Here is a 21423-nt window from a genome sequence, read left to right as displayed (position 1 = left end):
CGTTCGTCGCCTACGCCGTTTGTCTTTTGTGTGTATGGCAATGGCCAACTTCGAACGGTGGTGGGTTCCAGCTCTTCGACGGCCGTGCAACACATCCTCCAACCGGTGCGAAGGATACAGAGTGTCAGATTACGGTCTGAAAACTTTCTTTGTGTACCGATCGCTTACCACGCGCACACACGCACACACACACAGCCGACGATAAACTGCTGCTCGCTCCTACACACGTATGTGTGTTTGCGTTTTATCATGTGAAAACTCAGGCCGCAATTCTTTTTCTGTTTCTCTTACCTCTACTACATTCTTGCGAATCGGAAAAACTTTCATCGAGCTTTGAAGAAGGTTTTTTCTTTTTGCTTTGGAAGGCACAGATTTCGTTCCAAATTCCAACAAAAGCCGCAAGAACATTCCATTTGAAAAACGATTCAAACAGCAACAACAACAAACCCTATAAATAAATTGCTAATCGCTTCGTGTACTGTCGTAGGACGAGAGCTCACGGTGGCAGCGAACGGGACATTCTCGATTGAAAGTTAGATTAAATAACGATCGGGAGATAAAAATCTTCACCCAAAGTTAATGCTAATTCGGTCCAAAGTTGTTCCATGTTTGGTTGGACAGTTGGAACTTGGATATTGACAGGTCGCATAATTACGATCAATATGGTTAAACTGCTAGCCCAAAATCGATTATCTGGAATCATAAACTTAAAACTCTATCGCGAAGTCATTCACATCCTAGCTAATCCTGATGACGTCGGCTGATTTACTTCCCACTTGACGAGGAATCGCCGAAGAGTATGTAATTTCGCTCAAAATTAACGGACCCATAAACCAGACACCAATTAACCAGACACCAGAAAACCTCGTTTCTAGAGACCGCCATACCGCGAAGTCATACAACTTCGATTACGCGAATACTCGCCAGAAACAAAACTTTACAAGCAAGTACTTCATTTAACGGTGACTCAGGGCGCGAACCTTACGGAGTGAGCAAAAAACCGAATTAAATTAAGCTACTGAAGCAACACCCAGGTCTCCAACAATAGCTGGAGTGTCCTTCTCTGGTTCTCTGGTGGTGGTTGGATTGCAAGAACAAAAATTGACCATTAAAACAAGCTCACGATTTGAAGTTTTATCTCCCGCAAACATGAGCGCTTCTCGCATCCGGAACCTTTACACCCTTGCTTCCTGGGATAGCTTCTTCCAGAGAATGCTACACCATCCCGCAGGTCAGCTCCCTCACACACAGCCGTGTGTTCTGTGGAATGCACGTTTCACAGCTACTTTTACGATTCTGGTTGCAATAAAACCAGCCGGGGGGGGGGACAACGCGCCAGACAGCATCGCCGTCACTAGGGCTACACTGACGGATCCGTAGCGCCAAAACATCATTATCGCCGAAAACCCACATCACATCACAACTCTCTCCGCCACCGCCGTTGTTGGGGCTTTTTTCTAAAAACATCCTTCGACTTCAATGAACAAATTGCACTTTATGTCCACACGTGTTTGGACTAACCTGATGGGGGGAAACACGCACAACCGAACTCATAAACGCGCTGCTCCATCCATCTTGCTCGATGCTTCTGCCCGAGGGTTCGGCCTAAAAATGTTCTACTAATGTTTATATGTATTCTGTCCGAAATTACTACCAAAAACCGTTTATTACCCGGGACGCGCGTTACAGTTTGATGCCTCCGAATGTTTCCGTTCCATTTGCACAATTTTCCAAGCTTTTTGGATCTGGTCTGGGCAGAATACGGCACATCAGGGAGGGCTTCAGGGTTTTTAAATATTAAAATAGCTGTAAAATGTTTACCCAATCTTCTCAGCTCTTTTTTGTCCATTTTAAGGCTATCCCGATGACTTCACCTGATCGTGGCGATGCCCACAGTCACACAGATATGCGCTCTCGATCGTTCTTAATCTTTAAGCATCCTTCCGATGGGAGCGAAAAACAAATTCAACTAGCACGCATTTGGCATTTTCCAAATTGTTGTCTTTCCATTTTCCGCCAAAGAAAGCGAAAAGAAATCACCATTTACCCTATTTCCGGTCAAAGTGCAAAGAGATAGCAGGGACAAGCGGGCGTAAAAAAAAATCTGACGAAAAAAAAGGGCGAACCAAAGTACCTTTTTTCCGTCCCACAAAGTGCTATCAGGGGAATTTTCCCTTTTCCGAATCAAGGATAGGTTGAATGACGCTATGGATGGCAAGATGGTAACCCAACAAACAGACAAGGTGTCTTTGCGAAATCGAAATCGAATGGGTTATATCGCCGAATTGGGCATCGCCGTCGGTTTGCTGCGTGCCCGATCGTGCCTTCAACCCTACCATACGATATGGTGCAAAGCTGACAAAGGCAGACACTTAGGGTGGGGAAAAACTATGCAGCAAGTATTTCTTCCTTATGTCACAGCAACACCCGATGAATTTCACAAAACCGAGGTACTTTTCCCACCATTTTGCTTATCTGCACGTGGCACAAACACACGCTCAACACTTGGAAAACCCATAAAGGAGCGTTTGCTTCTCCTAAACACAAGGCAAGGTATATTTGTGAACCTTCTGCGAATTTTGCATTCTATTTTCAACCTTGCAGTTGACAGAACTTCCCGCGAAGGTAAATGATCGTGGTCGGATTGACAAAAACTCGATCCTCCTGCCCGGGCAGCGATAGCCAATCAAAAAGTGTCCTGCAAAGAAAAACTCAAAAATCAAACAAGACTCTACCCTTCATCTTGAGGCACATCACAGGGATGAAATAGGTTAGCCAGATAGAAATTCTTGGAGAAAAACAACCCTTTTCTGGCACATTCCCGCAACAGAAACGCCACGAAGAGAGAGAGCGTTTCGTATCGGCTTGCCTATCAAATTACCGAACCATCGAACCGATAGCCTTCTTCGTGACCAGAAATACCGAATGCAACGGTTCGGTCCGAGGAAATGGAAAAACAACCAGACACTGGAGCGTTTTTTTCTCTTCGCTGTCCTTCTTCTTCTTCTGCTCAAACGCGCTTCCAATCATCACCGTCTTCTATCGCTCTGTCAACATTCGAACCCACCATTCCGGGACAGGTATTTTAATTCAGTTCCGTACAACGTTCCGTTCGTCTGGTACGCAAGCCTTCGGTCCATCGGCATCGGTCGAAGCGGATTGGGGTGTCGATAACGATAAGCAGCAACGCCAATGGAATGCTCAAGCAGGTGATCTCGAAAACAAAACAAAAAAAAATACGCCGCACACAGTACAAAGCTGGAAAAGAGAAGTGTGAGTGGCTCTGAAGAGAGATAAAACAAAAACAAGATAGTCATCTGAGGAATGAATAAAAAAAATTGTGTGTCCTGGTAGAGCGAGCTCGAAGCGATGGAGACGCCTGGTCGTTTTTAAGAGCGGCTTCGCCACGCACCACAGAGAGATGGACAATGGGCAATTTTAAAATCACACAAACGTGCGGTTATGAAAAGCTTCCAAAGTTGAGGCCTTTGACAACCTATTTAAGTCTCCATTATATACTAGAAATATTCCTATTAAAATAATGTTTAAAATTTATTTTAAAATATTTTGACCACAACTCTTTACACCGTGCCGAAATTAAACGCAGTTCCACCTGTAAAGTTTCCTTCTTGCTCAAGAACTTCTTATCCACCCACACTGTTCCTCCTTGAGGCGAGTGTAAAATTCTTTATTTTAAGAGCATTCCTAATCAATGATAAATATTTAAGAAGTTTAGTTACAGTAATTCGATTAAATTATTCAACACCGCTTGATGGAACGAGCGGTGTAAAACGTTTTTGCCATTGCCTTTCCCGTGCTTTCCATTGCGAATCGAATCATTCCGTCGTAACCACCACGAAAAGGGGGAGAGCCAGCAAGCGCGAGAGAGCAGCGACGAAAGCTTGGGAAGAATCAAATTTCGAATTCATTGCTGACCTCCTTTATCGGTAATGGTACTTTTGGCTTCATTTATCCCACCCCACGCAGCCCTCACTCGCTCTAATCCACAGCAACAACCCCGAGCGGTCAGGGGGAATTGCCAAAATGTTCCCAAACATTTGAGCAAATAACTGGACATCGGGCGAGTTCGGGGTTTTGAAACGGGCTCATCGGATGGGATGGAAGGCCGCAATAGCAAGAACTAGACTTTATCTTTCCATTACGGTTCGACTTCATTTTCCCACAGAGCCGGAAAGTAATAAAAAAAAGGTTCTCATTTTGCCACCGTGTGCCAATTATATTCGCTGCACACACAAACAGGTCACACACAGACAGAGAAAGTTACACATTTGGAAGTCGAACGATTTTTAATAAATCGGTTAAGCGAAGTGATGTTTTTGGATTAGAATTAATTACGAGTTGAGTGCATAGTTTTGTTAAATAATACGCTGTAAATTTTCGGACAAAGATTATTATACAATCAAAAGTGTTTCGTTGAATTATTTAAGCAGTTAAGAGTTAACGACTGTTGAAATTGTGCAGATCTTTGGTGGAAATATTGTAGGTTTTCCCGAATGCTGTTGGGGGACAAATGGGTATGTTCTTCTAGGAAAAGATCCTGAACATTTTTACGTTAAAGTACATTAAAACTATCGCCCATGTAATGACCATATTAGGCAGGGTTTATTGAAGTTATTTATTTATAATGGTATTTCATCTAATATTGAAGATATTGAAGATACCTCATTGGAAAATAACTCACAACTAGTACGAGTTTAAGATGATAAATATAATAAAAATCTTTAACAATTTATTATGCTTCACTTTTAATCTAGTTCGTATTCTACTAAAAAGAAAAAGATACACAAAAAAAAACTAAATAAACGATTCATTCAAGCAGGAAGGCGAAAGAAAAACAAGGCTATTAAGGGAACAAAAATAGAGAAGAGAGCAAGCTATATTGCAAGCGGAAAACAAGAAAACAAACGACTTACGCATTCCAGTGGTAGTAAAAACTATTTACAAAAATGTATCGGAAAAACATCATATGCAGGGTAATTACAGAGTAGAAGGAAAAATTAGCACAAGCAGAGAAACAAGGTGGGTAGAGGAGATAGAAATCTGTTCGCTGCTTAGCAGTCATTTTTAGCTGGTCAGCCAAATCAACGGCAAAATGAAAACATTTAAAATTAGTACACTGTACAACGATAAGAAACCACTTTTAACCAATTAGATACAGAGAAGACACTTAGCAAGAGTAAGCAACCAAACAGAAGATCTCTAAAGCGGTTCGAGCTTTAGATGCGAACTTTAACTAAAACCCCTTAGTTTTGGGAGTCATCTCTCCATCGTGTGCATGGGAATAGGAATTTTTGATCTATATTACAACACGAAACAAAAGAAAAACCTTGCTGTTGAGAGCATGACTCCCGGCTCAATTCTACGACACATCGTTCTACTGCCATATGAACTAAACGAAACTGGGAACAAAAAATTTAAGGTTGGGAATGGATTTTAATTAAAAGAAAAACACACACTGCAGGAATTTCAGATTAAGAATGAACGGATTCGCTCGACAAATGTACCTGGTTCGGGCAGTGTTAGGAGTTTGTTATTATTGCAGAAGTCAGTGGCACAACACTCGATCATGAAGGAGGTACTCTTTTCCTTTGAGGTTAGACAACTCAGGGGCAACCGATCGGCCAGGTCGTACTTTTTCGTCTTACAGCTATGCCGCCCACCCAAGATCGGTTGGTGGTGGCGGGTGGTGGGGGTGGTGGTGATGATGATGGTGATTGATGGGAATCATGATGACACACACACACACGTCGTTGAAGTGATTTGACGAAGCAATGACGTATGTACGGGGCGAATCACAAACCACCCGATCGGATTCGTGTATTTAATTTGACCAGTTACATTGACAACACATGGTAAAGAAAGAGAGAGAGAGAAAAAAAGAGGAAAAGAACAATAGTATAGTGAATGTGAATGGGCACAAGAAACGCTGGAATTTGGGCGATGGACGACACCATGAAAAGTGTGTTCAAATTTTAAAAGTTTGTAATCTTAAAACGATTTTTCGATTTTTTTTAACTTTAAGCTGGGGTGAAAATGGATAAAAAGGATAATCAAAAGGTCGCACGGGGCATAGAAAACTTCACTTCAAACCAATTCATGGGGGAAAACCAATAGAAGACGAACAATTCGAAGGGTCACACAGTAGCAGGGATACTCTCGCAGAAATCTTAGCTATAACATTCAATAATTCGACAAATAGGAACACCTGAAAACGCTTCTGAAATCAACAAAACACTGATAAAAAAAATTCCGGATGTAGAAAAAAGGTGCTAAAAGGGGAACGTTATACAACAGCATGTAAATTAAATAAGCAACAATCAGTAGGAACAAAGAGTAGGGGAATTGGGAAGGTAAGATCTAGGCTTCAGCTTGGCTGTAAACAGGAAGAAACATAACAAAATTAGTGTGTTCCAAACTCCAAACAAAAGAGAGCGCATGAGAAAAAGAGGGTGGAGGTGGGGACTGAGAGAAAAAAATTCGTAAATTATAATAAAACAAAACATCACATAATCAACAAACCAAAGATCAGTTCATTCAAGACCGAGCACAAACAGTAAGCTAACTTTGCTGGATTAGACAACTCAAACAGGAGGGGTTTTGCTTTTTTACTTCTACCAAGTTTGTTGTGATTCGGTGTGAAGGTGTAACGGTGATGGTGGTAGTTTCTAGATTTTGTCCAGTTCCTTCGGTCGGCAGAAAAGGAACTCAAACAAACGTATGTCAAAATTTAGATTCATCGAACAGAAGACTTTCTTTTAAGTAGCAGCTTACATAAACGCGTAATGTTAATATTAAATCGATTAAATAAACGAAGCAAACAAAAAAGGAGAATAGGAATAAAACTTGAAAAAACACATTGGCAAAAAAGAAAACAAAAACAAAACAAAACAAAGAGTCATTTGTAACTGTAACTGCAACAAAAAACAAAAATTCACATAACAAAAAAAGAAATCAAAAACAAAACACAAACAACAGAAGATCAGATCAAAACGAGATAAAAGGAACATAAGAAAAGGAAAGAAATAAAGAAATAAAAACCGAAGCGCACCTTCCACCATCGGCGTCGCGGGTTTGAGCGACAAATTACACAAGTCTGGTCCGTAGCAACAGTAGTGATCGTTTGGCGTACCATCCGTCTGATTAAGGCACCAGTTCCAGGTAAATGGACCCAGATGGTCCTTCAGATCGAAACACCTTCAGGAAAGATTGCGAGTAAATGCTGCATTATTCTACTGTCCCAAAAACAAACAAAAACCGTTCAGTTCGTGTAGAGTTAGTAGAGTGAGTAGTCAGCCAGTCGTAGGTATGCGTCGGTCTGCAAAGTTGTATTTGAAATGTAATTTTCCATTCGAGCATCCGAGCGCACGCAACAGTAGGATGAATTGCACGATGAAATTTGTTGATGGGGATTTTTCTTTTATTTTGGCTTCAGTTTACTGCATCCAAACAATTCGGTCTCCATTCGGTGTAAGCACAGTGGGGGGGAGCAGCAAAACACAAATATAAATTTTCCGTAATTCTGTGGAATGTTGGTTTTCACCATGCCTACACGAGGTGTACCAAACCTACCATCAGCCATCGTCGCGTCCAAAGCGAGCCCACATGCCCCGCTAGATTCTATTTATGTACCCACGTGAACCAACCAGCAGCGGCACATTATGTGTGGTTTCCAGTAAATCTATACAAATGCACACAGCAAAACCGATTTCACAAATAGGGCTTTCGAAATCGCTGAAAATGAATCAAACAAATAGCATTTATTTACTGATTGTGCCACAAAGTTCACGGATCGAAATCTCATTAACGATCATCAAACGGTTGCCTCGTGCGAGCGCATGGTGGCCGGCCCCCGGAGACGAGGACAAATGAAACAGAACAACAACAATTTTCGTGGAAGTTTTTGCATGAAACGCATGGCCATTCATATTTTGTACTGCTTCGCCAATGCGCTAAAGATGGTTCTAATTTGATTTAACCACAGTAATACCCTCGCAGTACATTCAAAAATTCTATGAAAAGCCGATTTTATTTGAAATATATTGTTGAACGTAAGGCGCTTTTTTAATTTTTCTTATGAGACTGAATGGTCGTCCAATTAATTTTGTAAGTCATAACTAGTCAGACCATAAGCAGGACACACCATAAACAGTGGTCAACAGTGGAGTGAACATGCAAACACTTTTAACCAGCGCATGTAACGATCATTAACAATGACCAGAAGAAGTTAGACGTTTTGGCGTGTGTTTTTTTGCCCTCCCTAATTTAAATAATGTGCTAACCAACACACTGCACACTGTAGTCGGTCGTAGCCGTTTAGCAACTGCTTTCAGCTTAATTAGCAGACTATTTATCGGAACCGGAGTTGTTAGGTCAGCTAAAAGGCAACGCAACCAGCACCGGGGGAAAGCCTCTGGACAGCTATCAATTTCTCCATTAAATAGACAGTTTTAATTGCTAACCGTAGTTCCGTGGTATGTGTGAGCAGCCTCGTGTGCAGTATTTAAAAGGATGAACGACGGAACCAGGCGGCAATCCACCCCTTACGAAACTCAGCTCCATGGAAGCAAGCTCGGAGTAACGGTGGATGATCCATCCATTTTTCCCAGCCTGACTCTGCCTGGTCCAGTTAGTTGATAGTTGCTGATTATACGTGCGAATGAACTACCTTCCATCGAACAAAAAAGGTGTTGAAAATAGAAAATTAGCACCTTTTTCTTCTTCTGCTATGCAAAAAAACCTTTCTCGAACGTGGCTGAACGTTAAGGCGTGAATTCATAAATCAAATAATAGTCTACACGAAGAAGGGGGCGAGCGAACACAGGAGTCGCATGGAGTTTAATTTTTCACATTTTAAGCTCTTCGTTTCGTATCGGACGAATGGGAAAAGGCAAGATTTGACGACAGCCATGGCTTGGGTTCTAATCTTGTTCCTAATCCAGCACGAAAGCTGATAAAGAATGTATAAGTATAAGTCGTAAAGCACCAAGGAATCTTCTTTTTTTCTGTAGCCAAGGGAAGATGAGAAATCAAAGAAGAAAAAAGTAAAACTATATTTAAAAAATTTAAAAGAAGAAAAAAACTAAATCATTAAAAGTGAACAAGAGAAAAATAATGAATGTTACGGTTTCTAACCATAAAGTGAATTAAACAAGAAATAAAAGAAAATTAAATAGAGAAGTAAACTTGATAGCTTCGATTTTTCATGCCTCATTTCTTCTTTTCAAGAACAAAATTTGATATTTTCACAGCATTATAAAATTCATTCAAATGCTTCACAATATACATTCTATCAACAACATATATGCTTCTCGTAGGGTGGAATTATTGCTAACGAGCGAATGAAACATTTAAAACTACACATCCATAAATGTCAGCTTGAAAATTTTCATCCAAACGCGTTTTTTTTTTCCACCGTGCAATGTACCAACCAACCACCGGTATCGGTTTTCCTATCAATAGCACATTACCCTAAGCTTCCAAACAAAAATCCTGTCCCCGTCTATCCATTTACTTCCCGAGTCCCATAAGTCGGCGACACGCGAATAGAAACAATCTAGCCAAATGTAGCCCGCGCGCACTCATACACACACACACACGCTATATCCCATTACAATTCGAATTCAATTTTGCGACTCTTGCGACGATGCCATAAAATTACCAAACGGCTTGGAACCGTTCAGAAGCAGCAACACGATCGAAAGGATTTTCGCTGACTAAAAACTCGCCTCCACGAGCAGCAACTCACACACGGACACACACGCGCCGAATAACTGGATTGTGATGCTTTCGATTTGTTTTGGACTGCCATCGACAGCGTATCGAATCGCATCGAAACGTCCAACCGATATTACCGGGGAGTATGATTTTAATGTTGCCACATATGCTTACACCGATGATTTGGATAAAAAAAAGACTCGCGCCGTTTGGTGGAACTGCTTTCTGTTTCGAGCAAGAAAATACCGATCATAATACCGTTTGCAAATGACGGGAAATGAACGGTGGAAGAGCTCGCGTAAGAAATTTGAAGAAACAAAAACAGCAACAAATAAAAGAAAAAAACTGCCTGGTGCCATGACCAGGATACGTCGAAACAGAAAAACAAAACGCGTAGCGTATCGAATGGGCTGGAAAATTGTCATTTTTCCCTAGTAATCGTTTGTGTCCTGTGTTCTGTGCTATCGCACCATAAACTGGTATGTTTTTTTTTGTTTTTGTGTTCTGAGGCCGTGTAGTGGTCGTGATTGGTAAGGGTTAATTTGGTGTTTGTTTCCTAAAAACATTTTTTGTTGTTTCCGCTACGTTCCCGCACTGTGGTGATGGTGGTCGAAGTCGAAAGAAGAAGAAAAATAAACTACACAGGCGAAGATGAAACAGTTCGAGCTGAAATCGATGTCATAACTTTGCAATTTCATTGCCTTTTTATGGGCTCGTAAAATAAATATTAGCGAAATGAAGTGGAAAGGTATTTTTTCCCCTTGGCGGGAAATGGGAAAACACTCACACTCTGGGAATGATACCCGGATAGAGAGCAACATAAAAATAGATGTGACAATGGGGGGAGGGTGCAAAAAATTATAATTTTTCTTATTGCTATATCCATAAGTAAAGGAGAAAACGATTTTGAAAATGGCGGAATTATGAAATGTGTTATAAAATGAATATAAACTGTGAAATTGAAAGTGTGAAAAATGACAAAGACAAAATATAAAAAAACAAGCTAAAAATTTAAATTAAAGCTCCACCCGGTGAAAAAAATACACAATATTTTCGATAGGGAGAGCCCTCTATATGTCACATTTGAAACTAAGACTAGAAAAATTAACAAACCGAAACAGTTTACAATACGACAAGGATGTATAAAAACTATAACAATAGAGCTAAAAATTACTCAACAAATTTTGATATTGTACATCAGCGACAAAAAAATAGAAAATAATATTTCAACAGCAACACAATAACGCACGAAACCAAAAGTTGCAAGAAACAATCATATCCAGAAGCCTCCCCTTGTCACGATCACCATATGAGGCAAAAAGGTAATGAAACACAATGCGCGTATACACTCCAAAAAAAAACCCCCCGAAGAACTCAAGAGAAGAATACAAGCCCGAACAAAAATAAAATTCACCGTCCTGTGCGAATTTGTTGACCAATCGGTTGCTGGTTGGCCGAAACGGCGCATCATTATTCCGGTCAGCGCTTCCAGTTAAAGCTTACCGCACGAAACGACGCCAAGGGACGCGAAGGGAGCGGAGTCTGGTAGGTTGGTGAAGGGGCGAGGGGTGGCCGAAAGAAGCGTTCACGCTGTATGAAATAATCATACAGACCAGATGTAGGATTCGAGTTTGATGCTTTTCATGTGTGTCTTGGGCATGCCGACAGTGCGCGCAGACACACGCGCGCCCGCCAAGAGGGTGGAAGAAAGGACACGATCCTCGTCGATTCTTCTCTAATGCTAGCAATGGTCCTAAGGTAGGTGGAACTATGCTCAGGAACATACCAACCCAAGAGAGAGAAAAAAAGACTTCCCTCCAAAGCTCACGATAACGCCTCTTCAAGTGTGGGAGACACGAATAATGATTCAAATCGTGGTGTATGCCGTTGGTATAGACCTCTTGGCGAGCGGGAGCTGGGATTGGGTGAGTTTGGGGAGAGGGGAAAGGACATGACGACATGAATTTTCTTGAAATTATTATTGGATTTAATTAAAACGCCTCGCGTTCTAAGGAAATTTAGGATGCGGATTATCATCTTAAGAGAAGGAGGAGGAGGAGGGTTGGTGGTGGGTTGGGGTGGATTTGGAGGAGTACGAGACAGGATTCTTAGACACCCACGTACACATACACACACACACACCTGGACCTGGAGGGGTGACGATGGCAGCTGAATACTAATAAAGGAAACACCAAAACCATCAGTAATAGGATCATACCATGACCGTGAAACGACAATACAAAGAGACCTGCTGCTGGCCACACACACACACACCACCGGATGGTAACAAACAATTTTTCTACTTTTTCTTTCGGTCGCTTTTTTTTTTGGGGTGTGTCCAAACATTCTCCCAAGTAAGGACGTTATGCTTATTTCCCTTACCGAAACTTTGGTTTGGACGTTTTTCTTTTTTCTTCTTCTGATTCTTTTTAGAACAATTTTCCAACTTGGAAAAAGAATATTTTTTTCCCCGATGCCGTTTTTTCTTCGTTCTATCTCTCTCTCTTTCATTCAAATCGAGAAACAACAAATAAAAATTAAAAAAACAAGGGCCTAATAATAAGACTTTTCAAATGATTTTTCCGTTTATCGTCACGCACAAATAAAGGGAAAACTTCAGCACTCCCCACCGATTCAATGGGAACCGGGTAGCCCAACAAGAAAAGCTCGTGTCCGTGTTCCGGTCCGATGGTATTATGATATTTCGCCGCACGCAAAAAAAAATCACAAACTCCGATTCGTCGTCTGCAGATGCTTGCAGACAAACATAGCCCGGGACACCATATCACGTCGACGCCGGGAAAAAAGGATTGGGGAGTCCGATCTACGGGTTTTCCATCTGCTTTGCCCGGAAAAAGCGTACGCAAAAAGCATCTTCTTCGGTGGCGCGTCGCGCGTGTACCACGGTGTGTTGTTACCACGTTTCCAACCCCAATATCACCCCTTCCAGGTCCAAAAGTCCAGCGGGATGTATTCTTCCAGATCGGAGAAAGGTTTTCAGTTCTTCTTTTCTTCGCTTTGGTTTCGCCGACCCCTGTTTTCTTGGGTATATTGCAAATAAAACGAGTATTTACAAGCATTACACCGGATTCCGGCGGGAAGTCGCGACTGTTTGGTTGCGGATGTTCCGTTTCCAGCCAGAAAAGGGTTGGCACACACAGCTCGGCAAAACAGAAAACGGGATAACACATGGAAGCCGTTCGTCGTTCCACACAGCAGGACATCCGGTTGAATCCTCATTTTTTGTTGGTTCAATCAAGAAACGAATGCGTGACGACGCGCATCACGGGTGGAAAGCGTTGAAAATCAAAGCGAGAAAATGTCCATTTCCCTTTTCCGAGATGTACGCAGTTTGAAGTGATTGGGGGCAAGAAAAAATGGGCGAATGATGGCGATGATCTTTTCTGTTTTAGACTGGTTACTTTCGAACGGTGACACCTTAGCCATCCACGTATCTGCTAGCGAGGAAAAGGGGTTAACCATTTTTCCGGATCCCGGTTCAGTGGGCCGAAACAAACGGCGTGTGAGAATCAGCTATCCGAAGGGAAAGTTATTCGACTGAATGGATGATCCTGAACCGCTCGCTAAAGGCGAATCTCGAACATGAGGTTGAGTGATGATCGCGATGAAAACGTGTTGTTGAGACGGAAAACAGATGATCAAAGGACGAGACTGAAGGTGGACGAGGGATGAAAATACAATTAACGACTATGGCTGAAGTTATTAAGAGCGCGAGAGAAACATTAAACAGACCATATTGTTTGTTACCTTTCGCGCGATACGCGAGAAATCAATGATGATACTAGAGTGTTGTTGTGAGGTTAAAGTGTAACAGTACGAACGATTTTGACGAACACACACACGATTAAACGATCGAAATTTGCAATGTGAAATGAGTATGAGATTAAACGGTCGGTGAAACCCAGTTGGAGGCTGATAAAACCCTACCTGTAGGAGTACTTGAGTGTACCGTCCGATTCGCGCGTGAGCGAGGTGAAGCAAAGGCCGTCCGTTTCGCACACGAAGTTTTCGTCCTTGCAAATGTCGCAGTGACATTTAAGTAGTTCTGGAAGAGGAATCGAGAGAGAGAGAGAGAGAGAGAGAGAGAGAGAGAGAGAGGGAAAGAATTAGAAAAGGGTACACTATACAAGGCTATTTTGTTTGTGATCTTCTTCGACGGATCCGGGAACATCCAGAGCAACACACACACACATGAGAATACAATTTATGGTTTTTAATTTACCGAGAATTTGTCCCAACGACTTCAGGCGGCTTCCCATTTTGCCCATTTGAACTAACTCTCCTCCATCGTCACCACCCTTTTTCTGGGACCAAAATCCATTTGCTTGGGCTTATAGGAAAATGGCCATCCCGCCAAACAGATGTCGATACGATACTGAAGCCAAACAGGGGTTAATCGTATTTGACCGTGATCCTCCCGCCTGATCTGTTTTGGTCTTGAGTGTTATTTCTTAACTAGAGTTTCAAGAACCCCGAGAAGATACCGCTTCCTTCGCCAAAAAGAGAACCGAAAAAGGGGGGTAGCGCGGGTAAAATATTCCACCCAGGATTGCACACGCTTCAAATTAACGTTTTAATCGAGTGAAATTGTCAGAGCAATGAGCTGCTTAAGATGGACGCAATGACGCGCGAAAAGGATGGGATGACAAGCGCCGGACCGGACCCCGCCGGATCGTACAGTGGATGACACAAGATTGCAAACAGTGGTGCATTGGACAGATTTTGATTATGTTTTCCAAAAAATAATTGGAAAGCCTCAAGAAGATTCCTCTGGAGACGATTCAAGTAGAGAACTCCCAGATCTCATGGTCTTAGACAAATAGAGTTGGAGTTACTAGTGTGTAATCCTCTGTCATTCTGTCAGTATATCTTCGAATTATGCTATTTTTGGCTTCCTTGACTTGATTATACTCTATCTAGTCTGTCTTCTGACTATCTAGCCAATCATTTCTGTGTACGTAGGAACATGATTTGATTCTTAGACCTGCCTGTCGGCAGACGAGCGTCGCTATCACCTCGGCCTCCGTACTGCATCTTTATGCCCTCAACACTTCAACTCACTATTTGTGTGTCGAACTTGGAAAAAATATATCTTCATAAATCCAGGAATTCTCCAATGACAAGGCTATTGTTGTGGGAGCTTAAGTGGCAGAGCTTTTTTAACAGTTAGACACATTAAGATTCTTGACTTGACTTTTCTTGAGATTCTTGAATATATATCTATGAATTCTCAAACACTGCCAAACTTGTGCAGCATACTGTAAAAACCTTCGTCCGGATAATCTTCAACTTTCACTCGCACATAAAAATAAGCACCAATATTCTACCCCTTCACTCGCTCCCTCGCTCGCTCGTTACACTAATTCTAATCGGGCGCGAGTGCGGTATGCATTAGCCTAGGGCCGAAATTAAACGCTTGGTTCACAGCTGTCCCTTCCATAAACGACCCGGGCAGCACTTAAACGGGGTTTAAGCTTTTCATGATTCACTTACACAAACGGTTAAAATCTTAATGCATTCTTACGATGCCTTAAAATTTCCATCGCGCTCAGTACCAGCGAGCGACACACAGCGCAGCAACGAGCTTGGAAAGTTAAGGCGTCATCAAATGAAGCTACAACAAGAAAAAGCAACAGAATCCACATCCTTAACTGTTGGTTTAAATTAATAAACTTCTAGGATATAGAAACAGCAGACGTAGCGCGTGTATTTATACTTCAAACTTTTGCTTGATTTTTTGCGAGTGTTTTCTCTGCCCAGGTTTGAAGGTAATGTCCTGTGGCAACGTTCGCAAAGTATGCACAGAACAGATGAACCGATCTTCTTCCATCCTGATGATCGTCCGTATGGCACACCAGCACGACCACCAAGTGGGCGACGTTGAGAGGCGAACGGAACGATGTTGTCTACGATGATAATTCCGTACGCTCATCTCCTCCAATTTAAAAGCTCATTAAGAATCGAAAAGCATATTTTAGAAATTAATTAATAACGATTTTTCCGACCGAGAAAATTCCACCTCCATTCGGGCCAGCAAAAGGTTCAGCGCTAGGAGTAGCTGGGTCTGGGTAAGAGGGCCACAGCGTTTTTTTTTATCGCCTCACCCAAACTTTCAAGTCCGTGGAGCGTGGTAGCTTAAATGCTTGAAGGAGCGATCCTGAGAGTCCTGAGGTGTGGATTCCAGACTCCCGCCCAATCAACGATAATACACACACACATACCCCCACCGGTTTTTCCGTTTTTCCTGTCTCGTCAACATTCGAACCTTGCCTCCGGAATCCTCACCGATGGGGATATCTTTTGTGTGCGTTGTGTGTCTTGTCTATGGGTGACGCTTTTTTGACAGCCTCAGTCAACTCTCCCTTCAGTGTCCCTGTAAGGCACCCAAGCCACACCTCGAAGCAGGTGGGGGGGCGAACTCCCTCACCGAACCTGTTGTAGTCACTGTCACATTTTTGTCTCCTGTCTATCAGCTCTGACGACTCGTCGCTTAGGACCTGTTGTTAATCACCCATTCACCCAGCCCAGGTTACACAACTTCGCTGTCATCTCGGTGTTCTCCGAGAGGGCTCTGTGGCTTCCAGAATTTCCTCCATTTGGTGTTCACTGACTTTTCGGCAGTGAATCGACTGCTGCTGTGACACACTACGCTACTGTGTTTGAAATATGCTGTACAGCACTCCATCAACAAGGAAATTATAGCCTCCAGAGCCGTCGCCAAACATGGTAGGTGTATGACCGACAACCTTCTTTTTTTTTGCTGCTTGCGATACGGCAAAAATTCAGCAAAGTATTTTCCAACCCTCAAAAACACCCCGTCGTTCAATGCATTTTAAGTTAAGGCAAAAACTCTACTTACTGGTTTTATTTTTATCCGCCGTCAGTGTCATCGTTTGGGGCGACGCTGCCTGTAGGGAGGCCGGCGCCAGAGCACCGTTCGGTGGTTGGGGAAAGTTCTCGCCCGAGCTGGAATGCTGCTTCCCGTTCGGCGGCTGTTGATCCTTCGCCTGCTGTACCATTGACGACGTATCGTTATCATCGGCCGTGTGTCGCTGAATTGTTGATGCTGATGGATTAACACGCCGAAAAAATTCGCCCGGAAAGGTAAGCGCATGGAACGGAAAGCGGAAAGAGAAGATGGAAGGATGAAAATCAATACCGATTATATGCGATGAACTACAATAAGCTCGAGACGCCAGGCGGGGGAGGGTGTGAAGCAATTCCGGGCCGGGCTAGGATTTATATCAATTTTATTTACCCAATCAAAATCCTAACCGGTAGTGGAGGGTTCTAAAATTTGTAAATTGTTTGAAAAATTCAATCATTGCTGTTTTCAATTTCTTTTCAGCGTTGGAGGGTGCCTTTGGTGGCTTTTGAGGGAAATCAGAAGAGGAAAATTATGCTATTGAGTTTTGAAGTTTGCTCAATTTATTCTTGAGAGATTTTTGGCTGATAAAAATCTATTTCATAATTTTTTGCAGGGTTTTCAAGCTTAAAAATATTTTTCAAGAAATCAATACGGAACTTCAAGTTATCATTTGACAATTAGTAATAAATACTGAGAGCGTTTTTGGTGATTTGAAGAAATTATGTTGGAAAAATATTCAAAAAATTGCAAAAAGGAAAAAACAATTTCAAGTGCAAAAATAGGATATTAATGCAAAGACAAAAAATTTATTAAACTCATTAGAGAAAATTTGAAAAAAAAAATCCAAATATGAAAGCTCGCAAACGTTTCAATCCAATTGGTGTATTACGATCGATTCAAATTGACTTCTAATCACCCACCCTGACTGGGAAGCAAAATGGCGTGCAACGCAACAACGCAACGGCCATCATATACTCATTTTCCAGCATTTGTTTTATTGGATGAATTTTATTCAAATTTTCAACTTTCTAGCATTCACAGTGCACGGTGCGGCGAGCGTGTTAAATCCAGCAGGGATCTACACGCCCCCAGGACACCGAATTTTCTCCTCACAAAACCCCTTCGTGATCGTCCATTTTCACGCTCACATCTCCACTAATGAAAGCTGCGTGTGTTTTAACGATAATTTTGTTCAAAAATAAAACCATCCAATTCCAAAGCGGCATAGTTTGATGGCATTGCGTCAGTTCGTCCTCGTTTTTCCCCATTTCACTACACCACACCACACATTTCCCACTTTCCATCTCGCTTTCAATGTCAGCAGAAGGTTAGTGAACGGTAGTGCGATAAAACCATCAAAGCTCCTGAAGCCACCACACAGGGTGCTTTGTTTTGCTTTTTTTCTCCTTTTGGCATCATTTTCCTTTCGGTCGGGCTCAAAAATCCAAATTTGAAGGAGTGTCGATGGCACAAGCCGAACACAATTTCTTCTTCCTCTTTTTCCTAAGGACAGGCACCATCAGAGGTTTCAATTTTCCAGCACTCGGCGTGAAACGACGACTGGCGCTTTCGTTCATCAGAATTTATGATCGTGTGCCCTGCTCGTGGATGGCAATTAACTTTCAGTTGCGGACAAGCAAAACACTTGCAACACATGCGTGTGAGGGAAATTCGTGACACGCTGGATGAAAAATCTTGCTCTCTGCCTCATTCAAGCTTTGCGCCAATGTCATCAGTCTCAAGTAAGAGGATTTTCCAGAAGGGAAAAGTCGCCCATCTGGTACCCAATCTGGTGGATTTAACTCTGAGCCCTATAGCGTCACTTGTCGCGCCAGGGTCGCCATTCGAGGCGTGTTTGATTCATGCGATAAACTTCCCGCAGGGTGATTAGAGGGAATAAAATACTGCCGCTGCTAGGCGAGAAGAGTGATATAAAGCTATCTGCAAAATTTATCTGTCTTAATGTTTGAAATCTTGGATTGGTCTTACTTAGAATGTTGCCGGAGGGTTTTACAGATAAAAGCAGGATGCAGGGTTCTTTGGATCAGAAAACAAGCGTCTATACGTTCTAAACAATGCCAAAAGTCCAAAATAGCCAGCAAAGATCTACCAAACCCTTCAGATAGCACAGAAAACAGTCTACAATAAAGCCATTGATGACGAATACACCCGGGACAACAAAAAAACGGAAGCGACACAAGTCCTGTGTCTTCTGCCTAATTTGCAACAATTTCACCACAATCAAACACAGGCTTTGGGGCCATCCTCGGGGTTGAGCGGTTCAGATCTCGGCCCGAATCAAATTAATTACACCCCAATCGCGACAAATGCGAAAAACCAACAGCTTTTCCATCGCTGCCAGCTACTGCGTCGTCTGGTTCGGTTCTTTAATGCTCCCCAGCAATAACACACCGTGGATGTTCATCCATCGGAATGAGACGTGAGGACGCGCTTCACTGGTGAGAATCACTCGTTTGAATACCCGCGAGGAAAGAGTGCCGTTGGGCACAAAGATTTGAATAAATTCCCACTTGCCAAACCGCACAATGTACTTACAAAGTAGCAGCCGCGGACCAGATAGTGTCGAGCGGAACAATAATCGATTCCTTGCCGTTGCTGTACTGTTGAGTGTTTGCCCGTTTCCGCTCTTTCTGTTTTGCTTTCTGGGCGATTTAAATAAATTTCACATCAACAAATTAATGGTCGCAGGAAATGGGTGCGCGCGGTTCTGCTGTTTTTTTATTTTCGTGTTGGCTTTCGACCATTCCACCACCCGGACAGCTGTTTCCGTTTCCGAACGACCAAACTCTACCTGACTTAGTTGTCGCCGGGACTGTGTTCTGGAATGCGTCAACCAACAAGAGTGTGTGCGAGTCTCCAAGATACGGAGAGGTAACATTGTCGCATTCATCAACCCCTGGACGAAGGTGCACCAAAAGTGTGCTGGTGAAGAAGCACACGCAAGCACATATCCAAGTACATCCATCAACTACCAAACCGGAATGATAATGAACTTTAAATGCATCGTACGCTCGTTGGAGTCGACGAGCGGCGGGGTGGTCATCAATTATCGTAGTGCATTGCTTGTTTATCTCGTTCTCGGGGTGGTAGTTTATATGCTTTTTTGCGGTAGGAGAAGCATCTGGAAACGGGCTGCATGATAAATATCCTGGGCCCCTGGGTTTTATCGTGCAGGTTGAACGGCTTGACATCCGCGCGATAGTCCAGAAAGGCAAGAGTAGCTCATTTGTTTGTATTAAAATGGAGTTAAAATTCCTAATTGCTTGACCGCATACATTTGTGCGCATTAGGTCTAATACAATTCCACCGCCCCTTGTTCGTTAATTTATACTCCAAGACGCATTGTCTACTGGACCAATAAATCCCTGACCAAAGTTAATGCTTCGAACCTCATTTCGAAACGAGCATTGGAACAAACCGTAACAATCGAATTGCTGATAGCTTCAAAACTACCGAGTCGAAGCGAAAAAAAAAACCTTCAAACACGGCCGGACTGTAGCAGCGTGTAAGTAGTATTGTGGAAGGAAAATGGTTTTATAATCACTGGTCCAACCCGTCCACAGGGAGCGATAAGAGACATGTGATAAGATAATCGTGGGATTCGCCCATAAATTACCAAGCACTTGATGGTTGGAATGCTGTTGGTAGTTGTAATCGTCGAACGGTGGCACTTAGTACTGCACCGAGTACTATAAACACGCACACATCGAAGCCACACGAAGGGCAGCAATCAGGGCAGTGTCTGGTTTACCAATTGAATTAGCTTGTTCGAGAGCGCGTAGAAACATAGGCGCTATTTTATTAAATGTTTTTTTCCCAACTCTAACTCAATTACAAAAAATATTTCTATTTATAATTCGGTGTGCTTGCCAGCCCGAATAGCGAGATCCAAATGCGGAAACAATGTCCCCTGGCAAACCCTTTCCTGGTGGGGAGCATTTTTCGTTGAGGGTCATCTGAACATTTCTAATCGCACGTCGCCCATGAACTTGTGTTTTGATTTTTTTAATAGCGCCCATCGCGCCTTATTTTCTCTTCGCAACATGATAAGGCACAACCTGTTGTTATTGCTCTGGTGCGATAAGAGCACCCTACCCTTAGTAGTGCGCTGTAAGCGAGAAATGTTTACTCGGAGATGAAGTGTGTCACTACAAAGCATCGTACTGCCTGGAAGGCGTTAACGTATTTATAAATAGATTTTAAACTAATACAGAAATGCCAGTGTTATCTGTCTCACGAATACTATTCCCTTTGAAAACAGATTTTTAATTTCAATTTTACATGAAAATACCATTTAATTTCAGACATTTACACCTTCTCCTTCAATGACGCTATCATCCATTGCACAACCTCTAGCTGAATTGCTCATGCGATCGTCACCGTAGTTCCGCCTTCGTGCGACCTCCGCAGGATCGCGTACAAATACGCTCGATCAATATTTGCCAATTTGAGCATCGTTGTCAACGGTGCTTGAACGCACGATCCTCCGATCGAAACGAAACACTCAACCAACCGATCCGGCACCGCAAAGTGGTGGTGGACAAAACGAATTAGAAGCGTTGCCTCTCTCCATCACGCAGTGTTTTGGTTTGCTGTTCGCATCTCGAAATAGATTGTATTAATCCGTGGAGACAACAACAGCAGCATGCATCGCGGGACAAACCTTGAGCGCCATCATACACGATCCCACCGTTGGGCCACGAACCACTTTACGATGAACCCCCGTCATCTTCAGCTTTCATTCACCACAGCTGATTTGCATATCTTGCAAACAACGG

General features: G+C 42.6%; 1 protein-coding gene across 9 annotated transcripts in view; it reads right to left on the bottom strand.

Annotated features, from left to right (window-relative positions):
- LOC118513208 (TGF-beta receptor type-1) overlaps positions 1-21423 on the bottom strand; it is an 80435-nt gene that overhangs the window by 29076 nt on the left and 29936 nt on the right. For 5 of the 9 annotated variants that reach the window (XM_036058715.1, XM_036058717.1, XM_036058714.1 and 2 more), the window contains exons 3-5: positions 16616-16822; positions 13684-13801; positions 7070-7215 (exon numbers count right to left, since the gene is read on the bottom strand). In XM_036058715.1, the coding sequence (XP_035914608.1) occupies positions 7070-7215; positions 13684-13801; positions 16616-16822 (471 nt within the window). Of the gene's footprint in view, positions 1-5525; positions 5669-7069; positions 7216-13683; positions 13802-16615; positions 16823-21423 lie in introns of all 9 variants that reach the window. The other 4 variants (XM_036058719.1, XM_036058722.1, XM_036058721.1 and 1 more) reach the window with 2 other exon arrangements.

The sequence above is a fragment of the Anopheles stephensi genome, chromosome 3 (assembly GCF_013141755.1).
Source record: "Anopheles stephensi strain Indian chromosome 3, UCI_ANSTEP_V1.0, whole genome shotgun sequence".
Classification (NCBI taxonomy): Eukaryota; Metazoa; Arthropoda; class Insecta; order Diptera; family Culicidae; genus Anopheles; species Anopheles stephensi.
Note: the sequence above shows the minus strand (reverse complement) of the source record. Positions and strands in the feature narration are given on the sequence as shown.